The 25,406-nt window shown below is 34.8% G+C and overlaps 1 protein-coding gene across 2 annotated transcripts in view; it reads left to right on the top strand.

The window, feature by feature from the left end:
• The window catches only part of LOC150078730 (polyadenylate-binding protein 2-like), an 82,858-nt gene extending 57,751 nt beyond the window's left edge, over positions 1–25,107 (top strand). Inside the window, exons 5-8 of one of the 2 annotated variants that reach the window (XR_016547560.1) lie at positions 3,412–3,499; positions 9,765–9,880; positions 15,062–15,122; positions 25,004–25,107. Coding sequence is in view for 1 of the 2 variants with exons in the window: in XM_090383501.1 (XP_090239627.1) it covers positions 3,412–3,499; positions 9,765–9,880; positions 25,004–25,019 (220 nt within the window). In the remaining variant the exon portion in view is untranslated. The remainder of the gene's footprint in view (positions 1–3,411; positions 3,500–9,764; positions 9,881–15,061; positions 15,123–25,003) is intronic. The other variant, XM_090383501.1, reaches the window with a different exon arrangement.
• Positions 25,108–25,406: the final 299 nt, after the last annotated feature.

Genomic DNA, 25,406 nt, shown 5'->3' with positions numbered 1-25,406 from the left:
CAGTCGACTCGCCAGACAGCTGTGTCCAGTGTTCATTAACACGTACAAAGAAACATACGAATATCCAAATATGTGACATCAACAACATTGTTTACTTGATTCATCATCATCAGCCATTTTCAATCCACTGCAGGATGAAGGCCTCTCCAGCAACTTTCCAGTTCCTTCTGTTTTGTGCAATGGCCATTCATTTATTACCCACAAACTTATGAATTTCATCTGTCCATCTCTGTAGTTGTATTCCAGGTTTTCTTTCTTCTAGCTCTTCTTGGGTACCATTCTGTTATTTTCTTAGTCCATCTGTCATCATGTCTTCGAGCTATGTGTCCTGCCCAAGACCATTTTAGTTCTTTAGTTTTGATAAGAATGTCCTTTACTTGAGTTTGCTGCCTAATTCGTGTGTTTCTCTTCTTATCTAACAGTCTGATTTCCAATATAATTCATTCCATTCTTTGCTGTGTAATTCTCAGCTTCTCTTCCATTCTTTTGGTGAGTGCCCAAGTTTCATTTCCATAAGTCATGGTGGGGGTTGGTTCATTATTTTACGTTTCAGACAAAATGGGATATTGCTCTTCAGTATGTGACTATATTTCCAGAATGCCATCCATCCAAAATTTATTCTTCTCTTGACTTCCAGCCATTTATCATTATTACAGCTAATGACTTGTCCCAAATAAGTATGACTCCACCTTTTCAATTACTGCTCCTTCAATCATTATATCACTTTCTGTGGCATACTTGTTCATCATTACTTTTATTTTAGCCATATTCATCTTTAGTCCAAAATCCTTACTAACTCTGCATAACTGATTAAGATTTTCCTCTAATTCTTTGGGATCATGGCTTATGATAACAATATCATCTGCAAATCGTAAATGGTTTAGGTACTCTCCATTCACATTGACTCCTTTCTGTGACCAGTCTAATCTTCTGAAAGTTTCAAGAGCAGCAGTAAACAACTTCGGAGATATTGTGTCTCCTTGTCGAACTACTTTCTCAATTTTAAATTTGCTACTGTCTTAGTCTAATAAAGAAGGTAGCGTCCTCATATATTTTCTTTAAAATCATAATATATGGGGTATCTATGCCTTGTCTTTCAAATGCCAGGCATAATGATGTTTTATATTCATTTGTTTTCTCCATTGGCTGTTATATTATATGAAGGTGGTCCATAGTTGAGAATCCTGTCCTAAAGCCAGCTTGCTCTTTTCGTTGATTCTCATCAAGTATTCTTTCTGAACAACTTGTAGATGTGGAATAACAAGCTAACTGGTTTTTAATTTCCAATTCCTGATTTATCTCCTTATGCAGCAAAATTATGATTGCATTATTCCACTCTTTATGTGTCACGCCTTTTCTAATGCATTTTGTGAAGAGGCTTGCCTGTTTCTGTGTCATGTCTCTTCCTCCCAATTTTAAAAACTTTACAGTAACTTCATCTTCCTCTGGGACTTTCCTGGTTCTTCATTTTCTTCAATGCATGTTATACCTCATCAGGAAGGATATTGGGTATGTCGTATGTGTTACTAATTTGTAATCCATCTTCCCCACTGCCGGAATCATTCCCTCGCTCCTTGTATAATTCTCTATAGTAGTCTTCTGCTATTTGAATTATGCCTTCTCTGTTTTTATAAGAACACCATCGCTATTCTTCAGTTTCAGTATCATTTGTCTTTCTGTATTACTGCTCATGGCTGCTGATTTAAGTCCTTTATTTTCCCTTAATGCTTGTTCTACTTTTCTTGTGTTAAATCTTCTTATGTCCTCTCTGAGTCTCTTTCTAATGGCTTTGCATAACTCAGTATACCCAATTTTCTCCTTGTCCGTGTTTATCTTGCTCTTCATTTGTTGTCTTCGGTTCATCATGACAAGTGTTTCTTGACTTTTTTCTTCTTTGGATTGTTTTTTACCTATAGGTTTCTTGGGCTTTATCACTTTGAGAAAGTTGTAATATTCCTCGTCGGTATCTTGGTTCTGAGCAGTCTGCAGAAACTCAAAATTGTTCTTAAGTGTGCATCTTACTATTCTGTGATCACTTCCAACATTTACCTTGTTAAGGATGGTAACATCATTCACGATATATCTTCTGTTAGTGAGGATGAAATCGATTTCATTAGTTGTTAATCCATTTGGGCTCTTCTGTGTCCACTTTCTGTCCACAGTTTTCTTGAAAAAAAGTGTTCATTACTGACAATCCTCGAGATTCTACAAATTCCACAAGTCTTTCACCTCTTTCATTTCTTTCACCAATTCTAAATTTCCTATACTTCCCCTTTCTGCACTGTTTTGTCTTTTTCCAAACTTAGCATTGAAGTCCCCCATAATGATAGTGTAGTGGGTTTTCTGCTCATCTAGAAGCCTCTCAATTTCGATGTACATTTCTTCAACCTCTTACTTACTTGATTAAATACTACTAAATATGGCACAATTAAAACTTCTAACACACGTGCATATTATCACTATAACAGCTTTAAGACTGATCAAGCCAGCACCGAACTCATGCAGCATGTACATTCCCACAACCACAATCCCCTGATTGATTCAGCTATCACAATTATAAAATTAAAGTCAAGATATAAAATTTTCCAACATAAAGCACTTGTCATAGAATGGTGTCGCTGTAACACCAAGTTTTAATGTTTTGAATACGAAACTCCCAACAAACCTTTCACCTGTCTGGAACCTTGCACATTTCAAGTTCCCACGTGTCTTGAAATGCATCACGGAAACTTAGGATTTCTTTAAATACACTATCCTTTTTCTCTCTTATTATTGCCAACCGAAGACATTATTACGAAAGTCATCCGTTATGTGACTGTTGGCTTCGTTTATTCTTCATAGTTTCAACAATTTATCTAGGACAACCAGGGAATGAGGTGGTGCACTTCTTCATTTGGGCAAATTTTAATTACAGGTTTTTTAATAATCCTACTCTATTTATTTTTAAATTCCATTTCCATGTAACTTAATTGAATTTCCACAACTTTGCCTTAAACACCATACAACTAAGTGGATTATATGAGGTGAGTACATTCAGTTAAGCTTTGCTATTCTCTTTAAGTAAATTTATTATTAAAAATCAAGTCAATTTTGTTAAAAAAATCATTAAAAAAACTTCTTACTTTCTTAGATACAATGAAATCTTCATCAACATCTTGATCTGTATTGCAGGGAATTTAGACTTTTCTGAGCCAAAATTGGGAGGGGGGGGTGGGGGAAATGGCCCTTAAAGTTTCACAAAATTTATTCATTGTTACAACAGAATTTCCCTATATTTAAAAAACTCCAAATAATACCTATTATAGCAAACTATTCATTATAGATTACTTACAATAATGAATTTTACTTTATACTTCAATGAATACAGATGCCATAAACTTAGAAAAAGTTACTTTCTGTTTAATTTAATAGGTTTGCATATATTGAATTTTTGGAAAGGAAATCTGTTATAGAAGCTTTGGATCTAGATGAATCAGTTTTTAGAGGAAGAAACTTGAAGGTAACATTGTTTTTTGATATTACATTATGGCTTTTTTTTTTTTTTTTTTTATGTTAAAAATTAGTGTTTTTAATTTTTATTACAGCTCATATGGTAGTTCAGTTTCACATCGTTTGGCATAAAACAATCTAAAATTAGTGCAGCTGACTCTTGAGTGTTCAGGCTAATTTTTGTGGTGGTGGTGGTGGTGGGGGGATTACATAATGCAGATATGTAGAAAAAAGAAAACATGAAAATTTGTGTTATAAAGCTGATTTTTAAATGTATATTAGAATTTATAAAAAAAAATGATTATACTTTGACACAATCACATGGATCAGAGGAGTTTAGAATTTGTTACCTGAGAAGTATATTATTATTAACCATATTTTGGATAAAAATTTGTGTGATCTGCTCATTGAAATAATAAAATGGATAGAGCTATAAAGTTATGCTATGCTTCCACCTCTTATTATTTCAATGACATAGGTTGCACAATGTTACCAACATAATAAACCTTCAATATTAGTGTAGTCATGTAGCCAAATTTCAACTAATGCTGTGATATTTATTTTGAAGTTTTGCTGGGTAGTTTTTGTCTCATATTGTGAAGCAATTTCTATTGTTGCTGCGTACTCTGTAACTTGTTAATTTCACAAGCAGCTTCCACATGTGTATTGGTAATTGAAGACCATTCTATGTCAAGTGACTGAAACATATACTTGTAACTTCTTAGTGACTATGACATCCACACAACAGAATTACTTCCACACATTTATGTATATTCTGTGCCATCAGTCACAACTGTAACAAAAAGAAATAACTAAAACCATATAGCTTGTGGTAGAGTCCTACATCAGGTCATGTACTTGTACTTCCAGGTTATGCACAATGTGGGTCAGATCTTCAGTTAATTTTGCTGTTCACAGGTCAGCTGGTTTCAGTTTTTGCATGTAAATAATTTTAATACAGTAATATCAAAAAATTTTGTTAACTCATTAAGTAACTGTTTTTGTTGTATTTTTATTATTTTTTTTTTTCTAAGTAACATTATTTTTAAATAGTGTCACATTATGTGTAATGTGAATTACACATATAACACTACTCAGTATTGATATTTTTATGTTGTTATTTGGTTTTTAGGAGCATTAGCAACTAAAGCCATATTGCTCCGGGGATATGCAGTGGTCATTCCCTGACCTTTCCGCATCCTCCGTATTTGGTGGTCACGAGCTCGAACCCCGATCTGATCAAAAAGCGTGTGCTACGCACTGCCGCTCCTGCCCACCTGGCTATGGAGGCGCCGATATTTTTATAAATTATGTATTGTCTATAAAGCAAGATTAATTTTCTATATTTAAAACTATTATTCTCTCTCTCTTTCTCTCCAAAACTTATCTCTGATTATGATAGCCATGTTTTGCTGCAGAATTAGGAATTGAATCAACACTAAAAATTCTGCTGGACGGGTGGGTAAAGTGCCTACTTGGCAACCCAAAGGTCGTGGGTTCGAATCCCGCCTCGGGCTTGGATCAAAGTACTGCAAAAACCTTGGGAGGTGCATTATGGCCACAGAAGCCAATGCGCCAACAACTAACTAACTAAAAAAAAACTAAAAATTCTGCTGCAGAATTAGGAAATGAAAAAATGATATTTTGGTACAAAACTTTTTTTTTTTTTTTGTTTCAGTACATACAACTGTACACTCATAAATAATGCATAACAGGACAAGAAGGAATAAATACTGATTTGCAGGACATTAGAACTGTCTAATTCAAACATGGAGTTAAGTGATAAAAATTATCTTCATCTTGGCTTGGCACAGTAGTATTGAAATAAGAAGAGAACTCCTGAAGCACCTTTCATGGTTAACTTGTCCACTGCTTCCTGAATGTGAATATGTGGCTTTGGATTTTAATCCACTTGGAGGAAAAAAGCCCCCTACTTTTAGAACTTTTTCTTGCAATTTGACTGAAGAAAAACTGGATCTTTTTGTCAGGAAGCCTGCACCAGAGGTTGATTAATTTGATCATAGTGAGAAGAAAGCCCAAAAATGTTTCTGCCCCTTCCAATCCAGATTAACTCAATTCTGGTTCAAAACTGTCAGAAAAGCAAGCAGCAAAATTGTTAATCTCTTGTGTGAATAGTGACTTCATTTATGTGTGTGCACAAAAAAATAGATTTAATTCCACACAACTAAGGTAAAATTTCATAACTGCGTAATCAAATACATAGTTTTCCAGCTTTACCCACACAGTGGGCATTTTCTGTCTCTTCACTCACAGGTGTTCTACAGTAACATCAAACTTAATTTCCAGGTCACTTACATGAACTGCAGAGTACTCGCAGGTGTTCTAAAGTAACATCAAACAACTGCTTGAGTCGCTTACATGAACTGCAGAGTCTTGCAAATTATAGCTAGCTTACATAGCTATAATTTGCAAGAACAGTTCACACTAAGTAATGAAGCTTAGTAACTAACCAATAGTGCTAAAAGAGAACTCTTGCTCTTTTCTGCATGGATCACAAGAATTAAACAGCAAATAGTATCCCAAAATGTTGATACTCTGTCTTCATCAGATATGAACAATTTTGCATTTTATACAGTGTAACGTGTACAGCTTTTATACATTGTGCTGAGTAGCTATTATGGCAGCCTTTTACTGTCCAACTTCAAACTCACAGAACCAACTTTTCTTCTTTTCATTTATTCATTCAACTTCCATTTTTTGGAACAACCTTCCTTCATACATATTTCCTGAAAATTACAATCTGCAGATGTTCCTGTCCAATATCAACAAATATCTTCTTTCATCTTCTCAACCTCCAACCCATGCATGGTACTAAGCACTATAGGTTCTACCTCTCTTGTTTGGGGTCTTCATGAAAAAAAAATAAATAAATAAAAGCAGCAAAACCAAAAAAACTGATCTCTGTTATGCAGGAACTTGAAAGGCTACATGTCTTGTTGTGAATTTCTTAAGAATGTTAATTTTTTTTCCCTTCACATTCATTGCCATTCTCTCTCTCTCTCTCTCTCTCTCTCTCTCTCTCTCTCTCTCTCTCTCTCTCTCTCTCATGTTGAATACATATGTGCAGTGATTTAAGAAATATATATGGCGCCTGAATTGGAACGTTGTATGGTCATATCATTAGTAATGTATTTTGATTTTGGTGGTATTAACAAAATGGATTACATGTGCACATAGCATCAGTTAAGAGGTACATGAATTCTCCCTGATTCTGCACAGTTGTGTAGGAAGTGAATAGAAATGTAAAATTTAAAGCTAAAATATACTGTACAGTGATACTATAAATGTACAGTAGTGAATTTTCATTTATGAAGTTCATTGTAGACATTTTGATTTATCTACTAAAATGCATGTAATATCCTGTTATTAGTCAGGAAATTGTGTAAACTTTGAAATGAATTGCATTATGAATACTCTGATATCAAATTGACAAGGATATATGCTGTAATCAGGCCCAGAAATAGACCAAGTGTAAGGTGGGCTGATGGTGTTGGGCACACATTTTAAGAAAGAGGGATTACACCATTTAATGCTAAAAATCTAATGGGAAATAGAAGAGCATGGAAGACGTGATTGCTGATAGCCTAGAACTGATATATACTATCATACATTGATAGTATATATCAGTTGATTATGACATTTGTCAAAATTTCGTGGTCTTCTTATTAGCAAGACTGAAGAAATTTGTATAATTTATGGGTTTTTTATTGAGGTATGTATAGACTAACAAAAGCTTTGAGATCACTAACAGAAAATTATAAAAATATCACTTAACTATCACCTTTACCTCTTAGTTATGATTTTAGTGTATAAATAACCATATGAGGTTAATATTGAATTAATAGAAAAACTTATCACTTGCCAAATTACTAATAGTTGAAACAAAATTACAACTTAATCTCTCTCTCCCTCTCTCTCTCTCTCTCTCTCTCTCACACACACACACACACACACACACACACACACACACACACACACACAATCTGAATGCCATAATGCATACAACACATACAAATTCTCTCCACTGTGTGCCTAGAAATAAACAAGGGTGATCTGACCTGTGTGAAATTTCTACCTTATATTTTATACTCCTAGTTAGCCATTTAATATTTCATCTGCATGCAATGTATTCTGTTAATAATTCATTCTTTCCCATAATAATAATATTTTTCAATATTTTTGTTTTGTATTTTTCCTTTCTACAACAAGGTCTTTATTCCCAGCAGTCATTCTGTTTTCTTTTATGTTATCCGGACTCATTGAGAAAGAATGACAAAAAGCATATATACTGGATTGCTTTCTAGCATTGAGATAATGTCTCCTTTTAGATGCTAGTATTCATTGTTTTGATCTTACAGTATACAGTGGCCGACAAAAAAAACTGCATCATTTGTGAATTTTTCAAATAATGTGTTTTGTGCTGCATTGTGGGTTGCAGAAATGTTCAAAATGCATTTGTTAGAGGGGATATATATATCTCTATGAATGAAATCCAATAAAAAGACTCTACCTCATATACCTAATTACTATAAATATCTTCCCAAAGGGTAAAATATGTAATTAATAGAAATATGAGAAATCGTGCAAAAAAAAAAAACAACCCAAACTGAAATACAAACTGAAATGACAAGTTAACGTAATAGTATTATGTACTATAAATCAGCAAAATAAGTTCTCAATATTTTGTTGTTCCTGCAGTTACAGCCTTGCATCGATATGGCATAGGGTTAATCAATTTCTGGATATATGGTTGCCCAATTTTGTGGTACCATGCCCTTACAGTGCTCTCCTGCAGCTGAATCTTACTTGTTGGCTTCTTTTGAGCAACTTTAGACAACATTATGTACCAGCAATTTTCAATAGGGTTCAAATCTGACTGTTGCTGGACTAGTCCAACACTAATGCCAGCATTTCTGAGATATGACTGCACCTTAAGGGAGAAAAACAAGGGAAAACATTGGTGTATGTTTTAAGCCTTGAGACAAGACGACAAACTCATCTTTAAATCTAAATAGCATAAAACTTGCTAATTTTGCTGTGTGACAAGTTGCTGAGTCCTGTTGAAAATTGCTGTTTTGGACGTCTGTGTGATGTGATTCCTAATAACAGGTTTCAAAATAGCAGTGTAGGTTTCTGCATTCACCATTCCATTAATAAACTTAATTCGCCCCACCCCTTTGCTTGTTATGCATCCCCAGACCATCTGACTGGCAAGGAACTTTACAGTCGGTGTTATGCAGTCAGGATGGTATGCCTCCGATTTTCATCTTCTGACATATTGCTTCCCATCTGAGCCATGCAGGTTGAACTTCAATTCGTCAGAAAAGGTGATGGTGTCCCATTGCTCTATTGTCCATAAAACACGTTTTAGCCCAAGCAAGTTGCTTCTTCCTCATTTGTTGGGTCAACAAAGGCTTCTTCTTGGGCCGATAAGCATGCAGACCACATTCCGAAAGCTGTCTTTGGATAGTTGGTGCTCTTGTTTCAACACCAGAGGCCATCTCAAAGTCCAGTTGTAGATGAGGAGCACTAGCATGGCAATTATGAAGGAATGGCCGTTTCAAATATCGATCTTGGGAAGGCGTAGCACTCTCTTACAGCCTGATCCAGGTCTTCCCTTCACATCACCAGTTTCACGCTTTAATTTCAGCACTCGGGATACTGTTGATGGTGGCAGCCTATTTTATCAGTGATAGCACACGTAGAAAGCCCTTCCTGGGACAGAACAACAGCTACACTTTTTTCTTGTCAACTGAACGTATGGAGCCACGCTTACACCTCCACTAAACAGGATACTAATGAGTGTGTATACCCTTCCAATGCTGTATCAGAAACAGCTGATGCAATACCTTGCAATTACTGTCTGATGCAATAGAAGCGTGATCTGACGCAATACCTTTACTTTGCGACAAACAAAATTACTGTAATCAAACCATATCTTATAAATTTCACTACAAATGTTACTATTTTTAAGGTGATGCAGTTTTTTTGACCGCCACTGTATGTCTGGTTTTATTTATAAAATTTTATAGCTTTTTATTTATGAGCAGTAGGTTTTTATGTTTTATTATATTTTAATGCCATAAGTTTGTCTAAAATTGTCCTGATTTGGTTTCTGGTTTAAAATAAGAAGCTTTTCTTCCTTCCATTACAAAAAAAAATTGTTTTTAATTGACAAGCCTTAAATGTGATCTGACTTTGAATATTAAAATTTAAATTTGTAAATCTTAATTCTTTTTTCCCCCTCCCCCAAGGTTATGCCAAAAAGAACAAACTATCCAGGCATAAGTACAACTGACAGGCCACCAAGAGGACAGTTTCATCCTCCACGTAATGCAATAGGTCACCGAACCTACAGGAGATCATTCAGGTAGCTTTTTTTTAGTGTGTATTTTAATGTGTGCTGCTTTTCATGCTTTGTTAAATAATCCAGAATTCTGTCACTCCAACCATTTTTTTCTGTTCACACTTTTCCTACATGTAATTCATGTCTTTCTGGATCTTTTTTTATCCTCGTCTGCTTTATATATCATATGCCATTTCAATTGATTGTCTGCCTCTTCCACTATACTTTACTCTGTTTTCTGTAATAAATAATACTCAGGTCTCATCTGCCCTTTTTGTTTTTTTTTTTTTTTTTTTTCTTCTTCTTTTTTTAATTCTGAGAATAAGTTGATTCCACACTTACATGAGACCAAATTGTATTTGGAATTCTTATACAGACTCGGGAAGAAAACCAAGTTTTAATGGCGAATTATTGCTGTAATGATAAGAAAATTATTGTGAAGATGGAGGAAAGCTTCTTCTGGCAAGTTTAAACTTTTTTGGCACTCTAAACTTTATTGTGCACTAACATAGCATCTTTTTGATTTCAGCCTAGACCTTGGCTGAATTCACACTTATTTTTTATTGCTACACAGAATTTCTTGACTTTTAACATGAGAGTAAATTAAATTAGTATTCAGATACAAACTTTTTTCATAAATATTAATCCTCATCTTAGACTAGAATAGCACAGTATTTCATTTTATATCTGGTTTGCATAATACTGTAGGTCTTAAACCCAGCTGGCATACATTGAATTTTATATTTTCTACTTCAATAAAATATTTGCATATTTATCTGATAAGTATTACAGCCTGGAAAGCAAGGTGTCAGGTATTTCAGTCCCTGCTGTGGGTCATCATGGAATAAGTGAATACACGGGCTGTGTAAGGATAACTAAGACTAAGAATATGCGCATGTATGCTTGCATGTACACTATTGCCAGGTGCACTGTAAATAAACCTGATGAATTTAAAGTACTGATTAAGACATCAGATGCAGACATTGGAGGTATAGCAGAGGTGTGCTGTCACTCAGACATAAGTGATTCTCATTTTGAATATGGGGGAGTACATTGTGTACAGAAGGGGTTATGCTCTTAGTTAAGAAGCATATTAAATATAAGGCAGTGCATTTAGTCGACATAGGCGACAATGTCGAGTCAGTTTGGTGTGATATAAGCACTGGGAAAACAAAATTGAGAGTAGGAGTGTGTTATTGGCCTAATCATTGTAATGAGTATACCAAAAAGCTATACAGAAAAATAGAGTAGGCCAGAATGTCTTGCAATGGGGGATTTTAAATTTCCAGATGCATTTTGGATATGCTATGTAATATCATAGCATATCCAGAATGCTGTGGAAAAACTAAGGTCAGATTCAGAATCATCATCATCAGCCATTTTCAATCCACTGCAGGATGAAGGCCTCTCCAGCAACTTTCCAGTTCCTTCTGTTTTGAGCACTGGCCATCCATTTGCTACCCACAAACTCATCAATTTCATCTATCCATCTCCGCCTTTGTCTTCCAGGTTTTCTTCTAGCTCCTCTTGGATACCATTCTGTTATTTTCTTAGTCCATCTGTCATCATGTCTTCGAGCTATGTGTCCTGCCCAAGACCATTTTAGTTCTTTAGTTTTGATAAGAATGTCCTTTACTTGAGTTTGTTGCCTAATCCATGTTTCTCTTCTTATCTAACAGTCTGATTCCCAATGTGATTCGTTCCATTCTTCGCTGTGCAGTTCTCAGCTTCTCCTCCATTCTTCTGGTGAGTGCCCAAGTTTCACTTCCATAAGTCATGGTGGGGAGTATACATTGGTTCATTATTTTACGTTTCAGACAAACTGGGATATTGCTCTTCAGTATGTGACTATATTTCCTGAATGCTATCCATCCAAAATTTATTCTTCTCTTAACTTCCAGCCATTTATTATTATTACAGCTAATAAGTTGTCCCAGATAAGTATATGACTCCACCTTTTCAATTACTGCTCCTTCAATCATTATTTCCCTTTCTGTGGCATACTTGTTCATCATTACTTTTGTTTTAGCCATATTCATCTTTAGTCCAAAATCCTTACTAACTGTGCATAACTGTTTAAGATTTTCCTCTAATTCTTTGGGATCGTGGCTTATGACCACAATGTCATCTGCAAATCGTAAATAGTGTAGGTACTCTCCGTTCACATTGACTCCTTTCTGCGACCAGTCTAATCTTCTGAAAGCTTCCTCAAGGGCAGCAAACAGCTTCGGAGATATTGTGTCTCCTTGTCGAACTCCTTTCTCAATTTTAAATTTCCTACTGTCTTTGTCTAGTCTAATAAAGGAGGTAGCACTCTCATATATTTTCTTCAAAATCATAATATATGGGGTATCTATGCCTTGTCTTTGCAGTGCCCAAAACATTGCCTTATGCTATATGGAGTCAAATGCCTTTTCATAATCCACAATGCCAGGCATAATGGTGTTTTATATTCATTGCCAGGCATTGAATTAAAAATGCCAGGCATAATGGTGTTTTATATTCATTTGCTTTCTCCATTAGCTGTGATATTACGTGAAGGTGATCCATAGTTGAGAATCCTGTCCTAGAGCCAACTTGCTCTTTCGGTTGATTCTCATCAAGTATTCTTTCTAATCTGTTAGTAATGACCCTTGTGAACAACTTGTAGATGTGGAATAACAAGCTAATTGGTCTATAATTTCCAGTTTCTGATTTATCTCCTTTCTTATGCAGCAAAACTACGATTGCATTATTCCACTGCTTAGGCATCACACCTTTTCTAATGCACTTTGTGAAGAGCCTTGCCAGTTTTTGTGTTATGTCTCTTCCTCCCAATTTTAACAACTCTACAGTAACTTCATCTTCTCCCGGGGCTTTCTGATTCTTCATGTTCTTCAATGCATGTTCTACCTCATCAGGAAGAATATCGGATACGTCGTATGCGTTGCTACTTTGCAATCCATCTTCCCCACTGCTGGCATCATTCCCCTGCTCCTTGTATAATTCTCTATAGTAGTCTTCTGCTATTTGAATTATGCCTTCTCCGCTGTTTATAAGTACACCATCGCTATTCTTCAGTTTCAGTATCATTTGTCTTTCTGTATTACTGCTCATGGCTGCTGATTTAAATCCTTTGTTTTCCCTTAATGCTTGTTCTACTTTTCTTGTGTTAAATCTTCTTATGTCCTCTCTGAGTCTCTTTCTAATGGCTTTGCATAACTCAGTATACTCAATTTTCTCCCTGTCAGTGTTTTTCTTGCTTTTCATTTGTCGTCTTCGGTTCATCATGACAAGTGTTTCTTGACTAATTTTTTCTTCTTTGGATTTCTTTTTCCCTATATGTTTCTTGGGCTTTATCACTTTCAGAAAGTTGTAATATTCCTCGTCGATATCTTGGTCCTGAGCAGTCTGCAGAAGCTCAAACTTGTTCTTAAGTTCCAGTACATACTGCTTTTTCTCCTCTTCTATTATCTCAAAGACCTTTGTATTATTTACTCGAGTCAGTTTTCTCCTTTCCTTTCCTACATCTATATCAAGTGTACATCTTACCATTCTGTGATCATTTCCAACATTTACCTTATTCAGGATGGTAACATCATTCACAATATATCTTCTGTTAGTGAGGATGAAGTTGATTTCATTAGTAGTTAATCCATTTGGACTCTTCCATGTCCACTTTCTTGAAAAAAGTGTTCATTACTGACAGTCCTTGAGATTCTGCAAATTCCACAAGTCTTTCACCAATTCCTAAATTTCCTATAGTTCCCCTTTCTGCACTGTTTTGTCTTTTTCCAACCTTAGCATTGAAGTCCCCCATAATAATAGTGTAGTGGGTTTTCTGCTCATCTAGAAGACTCTCAATTTCGGTGTACATTTCTTCAACCTCTTCATCATCATGGCTCGATGTTGGTGCATAAATCATTATAACCTTTAGCTTCTACTTATAAATTCTGAGTAGTAGTCTTGACATCCTCGGTGATGTACTTTGGAATTCTAAAATGTTGTTTTTTATATCTTTATGGACCAGAAAGCCAACTCCACCTTCGCTCCTTTCACTGTTTCCATTGGTGTACAGCAGATTTCCACTTGATAAACTTATAAGTGATTCATTTCTTCTTCTTGTTTCAGCCAAACCGATGATATTCCAATTCACATTTTCTAATTCCTTTTCCAGCTCTAATACCCTGTCTTCACCGATGAGTGATCTTACATTATAGCAAGTTCAGTTTCCGTGCATGGCAGCCTGGTCGTACCCAGAGATTCTTAGCACCCTCTCGCTGCCGTAAGAGGGAGAGTGAAAGCTGCTGAGGACTGGGGGCCTTTTGTTTTGTTGTGCTGTCATATGCTGGAGGGTTTGGTCTTTTCCTCTTCACGCTGACCAGGTGTCTTGAAGAGAACCACTCTACACGTTCGTTGCCACCTAAGTGACGTAACAGGACTTACCATCAAGATTCAGAATAATCTTACCCAAATAAATAAAGAAACAAGAATTGCAGATAATTTTTGAAAATTTGTTACATGGGACGGGATTGGCAGTCATCATTAGCATGATGACTGCCAGTTCCCTTTAATAGATGTAGTATTTAGTCAAGCCATTTGGCAAGATTTTGTGTTGGGACTATATTCCTGATTTCAGTAAGGAATATAACTTTATGGATATTTTTATATTTCTGAAAATGCTTAAAATTTCTATTTGTTGTCTCTTGTAATTTAGTTTCTTTAATAAGTTATAACTTTGGTCTTCACTTGTAAATGTTTCTTCCCCCCCCCCCCAATTGGGTTGTGTTTGTCACCTGAAATGTGGCAATTTTTTTAACTAAGATCTTTTAATATGGCATTTCCAACTAAAACTTATGCATTAATAACTTTTGTAATAATTGTTTAAAATTTGGCATATTTGTGTAAATATCAGTAGTGGGAATAGAGGATGGGGGGGGAAGAACTCAGATAATATTATCATAGCACTAAATCTTGCATTACTACAATTAAAATCTATATTACAGAACCCTGGTACTCCATGAAAAAACATAAATCGTATGTTGCTATCAGTTTTAATTCACTTGTATATATGGTTATAAACTATCAGAATAGTGCAGGAAAAATGCTATATCATATTGTTGTGTCATTCTTGCACTATTATCAGATTATTTTCATGGAACATGCTTTGAAAAGTAATCCTGTGATTTTGTCTGAAGACTTATTAGTAATTTTGAAACTTTCCAGATGAGATACTGCTAAATATGAATGTGGTCTGTTTGGTTCTACACACAAGGAAGATGCAAAGGTAAACAGTTATTTTATCTGATATATACATGTAACTCTGTATTATGAGTTCCATCATTTTGTTCCATGTTTCAGTAGTCCTATTACCAAACCATAAATTTCATTATTAAAGCATTTCCCACAAGTATAATTTTTCAAATTAATTTTGTTAATTGAATTTTTTTAATTGAATCCATATTAAGATGCATGTGATTATTGTATTTAATTTTTTGTAGTAAGAGTGAGAATGCTTAGATTATTCCTAAATGAGAGCCAGAAAAATAAAATGAGATATTGTCCTTTCAAGGCAGTAAATTTACATTTAATTTATTGCTGTAAAAGAGAATTCATTACTTTTGTTTCTGCTTTAGGTTTGGTGCATTCTGTATAAGAAAGGGTACTGTAAGTGAATATGAAACAGACATTGAGGCACAAATCACCAAAAAGCCTGAGCCTCTGTGATACTTGGTCGGAGATCATTGTCTACTAGTGCATTTCCACTCTTTTCTTATGGGAAGTTGGAATTGTCCAAAACAGTATTTAAATTTTAAATTTTGACTTCCTCATCTTGCTTTCACGTATTATGAGATGTCTTCTGAGGTTATGATAAGCATAACAGCAAAATACGACATCTTTTGCATTTCAAAGAGGTATGGCATTAAAATGTATTTGGACATTTTAATGCCATATTAAAATGTCCAAATACATTTTAAGAAGCCAGTCTATGATCAGTGGGCTGATCATAGACTGGCTTCTTAAAGTGTTAATCTATGATAGATCCTTAGAAATCTGAGATAGTGCTGCCAGGTTTAAAACAGTAATCAAGTACTAGCTTCAGAAATTAACTTCTATTCAATCTGTTAAAGAATTAAGGAAAATTTTTAGTTTAACCATAACATTTACACCAACTTTAAATTTAAAAAAAAAAACATATAGCATGCAGTGAATGCACATCAATATTCTCTTAGTTTGTAAAATAATACACTGGGTTCCGGTTATTTGGGCCACCGATTAATCGGGGCAGCCGTTTATTTGGGGCAAATCTTAAAAAACAGAAACCAATCGAGAAAATAGCCAGGGTTTACTTCGCTTAATTGGGACAGCATGCCGTTTAATCGCGATCGATCTTACTGAATTTGCGATAATACCAACAGCTGGAATTCTGTGGGTTATTATGGTGAAATGTGTTTACACTTCCATGAAATCTTCAGCCATAAAAAAATTAATTTTTAGATCTTCTCTTCATTCCTATTTTTAAAGCTTTGTAACTTGTTACTCCGTTCTCACTTGCAATTTGTGTGTACCGTGTTCTTTATTATTGATTGCTTATCTTTTTACTGTTTTAAGTTTTAACCCCTACCCACAAATGTCAGCGAACAGAAATGTCAACTAGTTAGTATGTACATATTACAGTACGTATTAATTATTCCAATTATCACGTATATTCTTCCGATTTTCACATATCATTTAATTGGTAAGGTAATAAAGGGTAAGTTTGTGCTTAATATACCTTTGCTTTTATAGCCTGTGGATAATATTCCTCCTATTTTTGCTAATTAGACTCGCTGTTTAATAGAATTAAAATTCAATTCACAAACGTGATCACAATGACCAGAGCTTACTGCACATCGTATAGTGAACAGTACTTTACTATGTTGAGTTTGTCATAATGTGATTTGATTGTACAGTGAATCAATTGTAAAGGGGGGTACATTGTATTTTTTTAACTATTTACGTGAAACTTCGGATAAAGGTGCCTCCGTAGCCAGGTGCTCCTAAAATCCAAACAACAAAAACAACAACAGCAGCTGCTTAATCGGGCCAAAATGCACTAGTCCCGATGTGTCCCAAATAACCGGAATGGACTGTATTTTACAATTATTGATATCAACATAGAATGTATTGAGAATTACAGCTCTGGTTCATACTATCTCTTAGTTTGTATTTATTGTCCATTGGAAGTGTTCTAAAGCTTGCTATACAGCATCCACAATTTAGTCATTCCAAAGATTTAAAAAAAATAAAATTAAATAAATAAATTTTATAGTCTGATATAACTTTTTGTAAAATAATAAGAGGAGTTTACCTCAATATAGTATGTAGAACACTTCCATATGATACTCTCCAGAAATTAAAACGAAAAAATCGAAAACTTACATTAGAGTAAAAAATAAATAATTAAAAACCAATTTAACGCAATTAAAAAAAAGAATCTAATTAAAATATTCAAAACAATTTTCCTTCCTGAAGCTGAAAACGCTTTTCCACCGTATGTCGTGATCACAGGAATGAAAATTACTAAATAGGGTTGAACCTGAAACTTAAATAGTGATTATTTGTCTTCGCGCATGCACATAAAGGTCCACGCATCGGAGATCAAATATGGCTGCTGAACACAACAGAATTCTTGTGTAATTTAATTTTTACGGTTTCTGCAATTAACAGTCACGTATAATTACGCTGAACATTAAGTATTTCGGCCTCGTTAAATAAAAAAGTGTTTTTTGTTAATGGCATGAAAGGCTAATTCTGACGCTACCGAACGAGAAGCACGAACTGAGGCTTCATGTTGATTTACACGAATATTCAGAGAAAATCAGGCGCCTCTGTAGCCAGGTGGGAAGGAGCAGCAGTGCGTAGCACACGCTTCTTGATTAGACCGGGGTTCGAGTCCGTCACCACCAAATACGGTGGATGTGGAAAGGTCAGGGAATTACCACAGCATATTCCCAGAGCAATGTGGCCTTAGTTGCTAATGCTCCTAAAAAAAAAAAAAAAAAAAAAAAAAACAAATAACAAATAATCAGAGAAAATCACATCGAACCTTGGTAAGACGAGTCGCAATCACCACAAGAAATGTTGTATACCAGATCATTAATTTGTGTTGCGAATGCAGAAAGAACCAAGCGATTGTTCAGTATTGTGTGTAATTTCCGTATTGGCCTGGCCACAATTTTAAATTCGGTATCTTTAAAGAATCTATTAAGCTGTTTGTGCCACTGTTCAACATATGGAACAAAAATAAAGTATTTTTTGATATTACTATTGTTGGTTGGTGTAGTATTTTGTATCCTATCCTTAGCCTGTACCCTAATTCGGTTTATTGTGACAAGGGGATAACCCCTATTTAAAAACCTGCTGGGTTAATATTTGTATTTCTCAGCCCAAAGCAGATTCCGTCGTTGAATATTTATAGGCATTTAGAAATTGATTAAAGATAATCGATCTTTTGTAGGTGAACGGGTGATAGCTATTATAATGTAGAAGCATACCGGTGTTTGTAGGTTTTCGATAGATGCTAAATTGGATTTTATTCGAGTCCTGAGTAAGCGTGAAATTTAGAAAGTTTACGGACTTTGTATCCGTATCCTCTTTTTCCAATGTAAATTTGAGTCTAGAATGAATATTATTAAACAAATGTAAAATGTCTTGGATAGTACTACTATCGGTAATAACTAGAACATCGTCTAAATACCTCTCATAGTATGTGATACAGGGTCGAAAAGGTGTCAAATGTATATGCTCAATCATTGAGAAATAGATCTCTGACATTAAGCTGCTCAGGGTCAAACCCATTGGGAATCCAAAAATTTGTTTGTACACCTTGTCTTGAAATGTGATATAGTTGGCCTCAACTAACAGTTTAATCGAGTGAAAAATTTCCTTAATAGGTAGCTTCATATAATTAATTGGTATCGAGTTTTTATTTAACATATCCCAAATAATATCTAATGTGTATTCAACGTTTACATTCGTATATAACGAGGTAACATCTAGTGAGAATAAATTGTCATTGTCGCCAAGTCTACAGTCTTTAAGATTATTAAATAATGTATCGTAGTTCTTAATCCCAAATTGTATTACCTGTCTAAAGGGTTTTATAATGCTATATACATGTCTGGTTGTATATAGTTCCAAAATTTACATTGGAAAGAGAGGATACGGATACAGTCATGAAACTTTCTAAATTTCACGCTTACTCAGGACTCTAATAAAATCCAATTTAGCATCTATTGAAAACCTACAAACACCAGTATGCTTCTACATTATAATAGCTATCACCCATTCACCTACAAAAGATCGATTATCTTTAATCAATTTCTAAGTGCCTATAAATATTCAACGACGGAATCTGCTTTGGGCTGAGAAATACAAATATTAACTAGCAGGTTTTTAAATAGGGGTTATCCCCTTGCCACAATAAACCGAATTAGGGTACAGGCTAAGGATAAGATACAAAATACTACACCAACCAACAATAGTAATATCAAAAAATACTTTATTTTTGTCCCATATGTTGAACAGTGGCACAAACAGCTTAATAGATTCTTTAAAGATACCGAATTTAAAATTGTGGCCGTGCCAATACGGAAATTACACACAATACTGAACAATCGCTCGGTTTTTCCGCGTTCGCAACACAAATTAATGATCTGGTATGCAACATTTCTTGCGGTGATTGCGACTCTTCTTACCAAGGTTCGACGCAATTTTCTCTGAATATTCGTGTAAATCAACATGAAGCCTCAGTTCGTGCTTCTCGTTCGGCAGCGTCAGAATTAGCCTTTCGTGCCATTAACGAAAAACATACTTTTTTATTTAACGAGGCCAAAATACTTAATGTTCAATGAAATTATACACGACTGTTAATTGCAGAAACCGTAGAAATTAAATTACACAAATTCTGTTGATGTTCGGCGGCTATATTTGATCTCCGATGCGTGGACTTTTACATGCATGGGCGAAGACAAATAATCACTATTTAAGTTTCAGGTTCAACCCTATTCGATAATTTTCATTCCTGTGATCACGGCATATGGTCGAAAAGCGTTGTCAGCGTCAGGAAGGAAAATCGTTTTGAATATTTTCGTTAGATTCTTTTTAATTTTTAATTACGTTAAATTGATTTTTAATTGTGTTAAATTGGTTTTTAATTATTTATTTTTTACTCTAATGTAAGTTTTCGATTTTTTCGTTTTAATTTCTGGAGAGTATCATACGGAAGTGTTCTACGTACTATATTGAGGTAAACTCCTCTTATTATTTTACAAATATTAATATCAACATAGAACGTATTGAGTATTACAGCTCTGATTCATACTATCTAAGTCTGATATAGCATAAATATTGTTGTTACCTGCCAGACATTAACTCTGCTTCAAGGATAAACTTTAGCCCAATAGACTTCTCATTTGAGGAGTCTATTGGGCTAAAAAAAAAAAAAAAAAATTCGTGCCACAGTTCACAAGTGGGAGACAAGACCTGTTCTTTACACTGCAATTTACAAGTGCCCTTTTCTAGTTTACTTGTGTCAGGATTTGCTAAGCCCCGGGTTAGCAACAATAAAAGTAATAAACAAAAAAAAAAAAAAAAACTGTATCATGCTGCAATTTAAAAAGTACGGGATGAGACCTCCCATTGCTTGTGTTAATTATGTGCAATTTACACTAGCACTTCACTGACTCACTTGTGTCAGTTTTCTGCTAAGTCACTGGTTAGCAAACATCAAAGATGTCAGCGAACAAAGTGAACACATCACAGTTACCCACGGGAATCCAAGTGATAGACAATGCTGAAAGAGGAATGTCTCAGAGAAGACAGGCTGAAAAATACCACTGCTGCAAGATTCAGGTCCAGGTAACTTTGAAAAATAGAGGTGATAAAGAAGAAATGGTTTGAAAATGCCAACAGAAATCTTTAGAGGGACTCTCACCAAACCTTCAAGGAGATCAACAATTTGACTCATTGTGGTTCAATGGTGTTTGTGCAAGAAACTTGCCAATAGATGGACCAACATTAAAAGAGAAAGCAGAGTTTTGCTCAAGTACTAAACATTGATAATTTTACAGCTAATAATAGGTGGCTTAAAGTTTTGTAATCAAAACATATTGTGTTCAAATCTGTTTGTGGTGAAAGTGCATCAAATAATCCAGACACAATTGATTGTTTCAAAATTAATGGATTTGACTGAAAGCTATGAACTAAACAATATTTTCAATGAAGATGAAAATTTTTTATCAAAGCTTTGCCCACAAAATCATTGGTTTTAAAAGGGTCTAAATGCCATGGTTTTAAAAAAAACCAAAACAGAAAGTCACAATTATGTTTTGTACAAATGCACTAGGCGAAAAAGAATTACCACTAATTATAAACACTGAGACCTCGCTGTACCAAAAGGGAAAAAAAATAAACATGTTCAAACCTGGGGTTGAATGGCATGCAAATAGAAATGCTTGGATGAGTAAAATTTTCACTCAGTGGCTAAAAAACTTTAATAAGATTAAGAAAAGGGAAAATAGAAAAGTGTTACTTTTCTTAGATAATGCACCATGCCATCCAAAAAATGTATTGTCAAATGTTCAGTTGGCATTTATACTGCCTAAAATTTCAAGTGCCCTACAACTTTTGTACCAGAGTTTCATTCAAACATTTATTTTAAGCTGTGTTATAGGAAACAGATTTTGACAACATTAGTGGCAAAAATGGACTCTGGAAAGTTTAGAACCTATAAAGCAAATTAATCTTTGTAATGTTAAATACATCAAAGAGTTGTGGCAAGCAGTTTCAAAAGTTTTATCAGTAATATTGATGAAGGTATATCAGGCTTAGTGTCAAAGTTTGCAGATGATACAAAGGTTGGCAGGGTTGTTAATGACAGTAATCGTCGTGTGCTACTGCAACAGGATCTAGAAAATTTGGGCAGATGAGCTGAGAAGTGTCAACTGAAGTTTAACATTGACAAATGCAAAGTACTGCATATGGGTAGAAGTAACCCCAGAAGAATGTACCAACTGTGTGGTACTACACTTAGTGATAGAAAATGAAAAAGACCTGGGAGTAATTGTGCAGTCAGATATGAAGTTTTCTGAACAATGCAGATAGGCTTCAAGAGCAAGTCATGGGGTTTTGTCAATGATATACAGGAATTTTGCTAGCAGGGAAAAATGTGATTATCCCCTTGTATAAGGCAATGGTCAGGCCACACCTTGAGTACTGCATACAGGTCTGGACGCCTCATTTTAAGAAGGATGTAGATTTACTTGAGCGTGTACAGAGAAGGTCAACAAGATTGGTGAGGGAAATGAAGGGATCCTCTTACCAAGAGAGGCTTAAGTTCTGCGAATTGCAGTTGGCTGGAAACTAGACACCTGCGAGATGATCTGATTGAGGTGTACAAGGACTTGAATGGGTTGAGCCCACTGAATTCTGATGGGATTCTTCCACTTGCTCAGATTATGAACCTGGGGGAGTCATAAATTCAAATCGAGGAAAGACAGTTATAGAAATAAATGTGCGGAAATTTGCCTTTAGCCAGCAGGTGGTTAATTGCTGGAACAAACTTTCATCTGTCGTTGTGGAAGTTGATAGCTTAAATAAATTCAAGGAGGAACTGGACAAGCTTTTAGAGGGAATGGTTGTGTGAATTTTTTTTTTTTTTTTTAAGGAATTAATGCAGCTAGATGTGGCAAATTTTCAAATAAAAATAACTTTTGAGAATGATGTACAAACATGCAATGATAACCTTGAATATTGGTAGTCATGGCACACCATAGCCTTGATCGTTTTTGTGCCAATAAAATCGAAATCCAACCAACCAACCTTGAATATTGGGAGAAAAACTTTTCAACCACCAAGATGTGGAACCAGTTCACAGTGGAGAAGAGGACAAGTGTAGTGATGAGGCAGGGAGTCAAACAGTAATACCATTGAGTGAAAGTTTAAGAACTCTTGATGGATTAAGGGTTTTGTCAATGCAATTAGAAAATGAAACATTGTTAAATTTATTATTTCAAGTAGAAGATAATTTAAAAAATAAATTAAGGCAAAAAAGTGTATGAACAAAACAGCTGGTTTTAAAAGATTATTTTTATCAGTGCCCTTAAATTGCTTTTTAATGTTAAGTATCAGTCACTTTTTGATGTAAGTGTAGTTGCTTAAATAAATAGTAATTGTTGAAAACATTTAATTGACTCCTTACATACTGCTTATAATATTAAAAAAGTTTCTGTACATTATTTAACCCCAATTTTTATAATTTCCATAGTAAGAAATCAATCACTTAAAAGAAAATAATAGTCATACCTCCTCTCTCCCTAAGGTCACCATCTTCCCAAATGACTGTTGTTTTTTTTTTTTGTCAGAACATCAGGTGGTTTTACTGTATTTATATCTAGGAGTAAACTCTTACCAATTATTAATATTTCTCCTGTTAATAATTAGAGCACTGCTAGCCATTTGTCTGGGAACTGGTTCGGCCAGTAACATAGGATGGCAGTTATTAGTTGTAGCCGTTCCTCTGGAATAGTGTTATTCTTGGGATACTCCAAGTTTTGCTGGAGCACTCAAAAAAAAAAAAAAAAAAAAAGTGATGGTTATATTAAATAGTGTTTGTGTAAGGGTGGGGAGTGCCCCTCCTTTCTGGTGTTAGAGTTGCATAAAACATAACATGATTATTGCAACTCATTACCTATGTGAAACAATCTTCTGATATAAATATTAATGGATAAAGGATGTGATATTATTGGTAGTAAAAAGAGCACCTCAGTTATAATATTAAGCTTTAATTATATTTTAAGATATATTAAAATTTTGAAAAGTTTTGTTCTGATTATGTGGCTATTCTAAATGTAATTTGTATTGATTCACTGGACAAGTTCATGAAGAATGCCCTGAAATACCTGAAATAGTGTATAGGAGAATTCATATGAAACTTTCTGATTGTATATAGCTTAGGAAAATTGCCTTCTTTTTGGCATTTCTGGGCTGAGAGATGGCAACTGGAGTTTAACATTGACAGCTACAAGGTGCTGCTGCATATGGGTAGCAGTAACCCTAGAGTAACATACCAACTGTGCAGTACATACACTCAGGGTAGCGGAGAATGAAAACAACCTGGCAGTAATTGTGCAGTTGAATATGAAGTTTTCTGAGCAGTGCAGACAGTCTGCAAGTGTAGCTTATCCCCTTGTATAAGGGGATAATCACCTTATACAAGGGGATAATCATCAGGCCACACCTTGAATACTGCATACAGGTCTGGAGGACTCATTTTAGGAAAGATGTAGAGCTGCTGGAACGAGTACAGAGAAGGCCAACGAGATTAGGGAGTGGAACAAAGGGTTGCTGTTACCAAGAAAGGCTTAAGTTCTGCAAATTGTAGCATCTGGAGACTAGGCACCTGCGAGGTGATCTGATTGAGATGTATAAGACCTTGAATGATTTAGCAAGCTCAATGCTTGTCGAATTCTTCCTCTTGCTCAGATTCCCCACCTAAGGGGGCATAAATTCAAAATGAAGAAAAACAGTTGTAGAATAGATGTGCAGAAATTTGCTTTTAGCCAGCTGGTGGTTGATTGCTGGAACAAACTTCCATCTGTCATGGAAGTTGACAGCTTAAATAAATTCAAGGCTGAACTAGACAAACTTTTGGAGTGAATAAATGTAATTGTCTGCAATTTGACAGTCACCATTAGCCCCCAACTCCTTGACAGTGGTTATTGATGATTTTGCAAGGTTTTATAATTTTGACTATTAACCGGTTGGAACTTTGTCTTGACTGCTGCCCTACAGTTTTTCTGAAAGTTGGATACACAATGGAATGTATATGTTGTTTAGAGAGATGAGTGAAATGACAAAACAAGGAAAAAGTTCATATCTCTGATGTGAAACAACTTCACAAGCAAACAAAAAATAATAAAATAGCATTCTTGAAAAATATTTTCATTAAGGCTATATTTTCATATAAATCTTCCTTCACTCCTTTTTTCTTTTCTTGCTACTTTGCCTTATAATTTTATGCTGAAAAATATAAAATAATGTGATATTTTCATTATAATAGAAATCACTCACTTATTTTATACAATAAAGTGATATTTTCTGCTTTTTTTTTTTTTTTTTTTGCAGAAGCAGAAGAACATGACTTCTTATCTGGATATACATCATATACTGCAGAATTAAGTGGCTGTCATTTTGTGCTTCTGAATTTTTCTTGCCTTCCAGTAGCATCAGAAAATATTAATACTTCTGCTGTGCATGCACTTGTACACCATATGCAGTTTATATTTCAAAATATGAATTTCTAATTTTTCTCTAATTAGAGAGGCACAGTAATAGTTTATAAAAGCATGTGAATTATTTTAATCACTGGCTGTAGTTTGATATTGTGTAAAATGAGATGCATGTCATGTGTTGTTTAAAAAAAAAATTCTTATCAGAAAAAAGCTTCACTGCTGCCTCACTGTTTCAAGAGCAGTAACAAAAATAAGAGTTAATAATTGTGTTATTAATATTAATTTGTTCATGGGTA

This window comes from Mastigoproctus giganteus, chromosome 10 (assembly GCF_048544385.1).
Source record: "Mastigoproctus giganteus isolate SK-2022 chromosome 10, ASM4854438v1, whole genome shotgun sequence".
Classification (NCBI taxonomy): domain Eukaryota; kingdom Metazoa; phylum Arthropoda; class Arachnida; order Uropygi; family Thelyphonidae; genus Mastigoproctus; species Mastigoproctus giganteus.
Note: the sequence above shows the minus strand (reverse complement) of the source record. Positions and strands in the feature narration are given on the sequence as shown.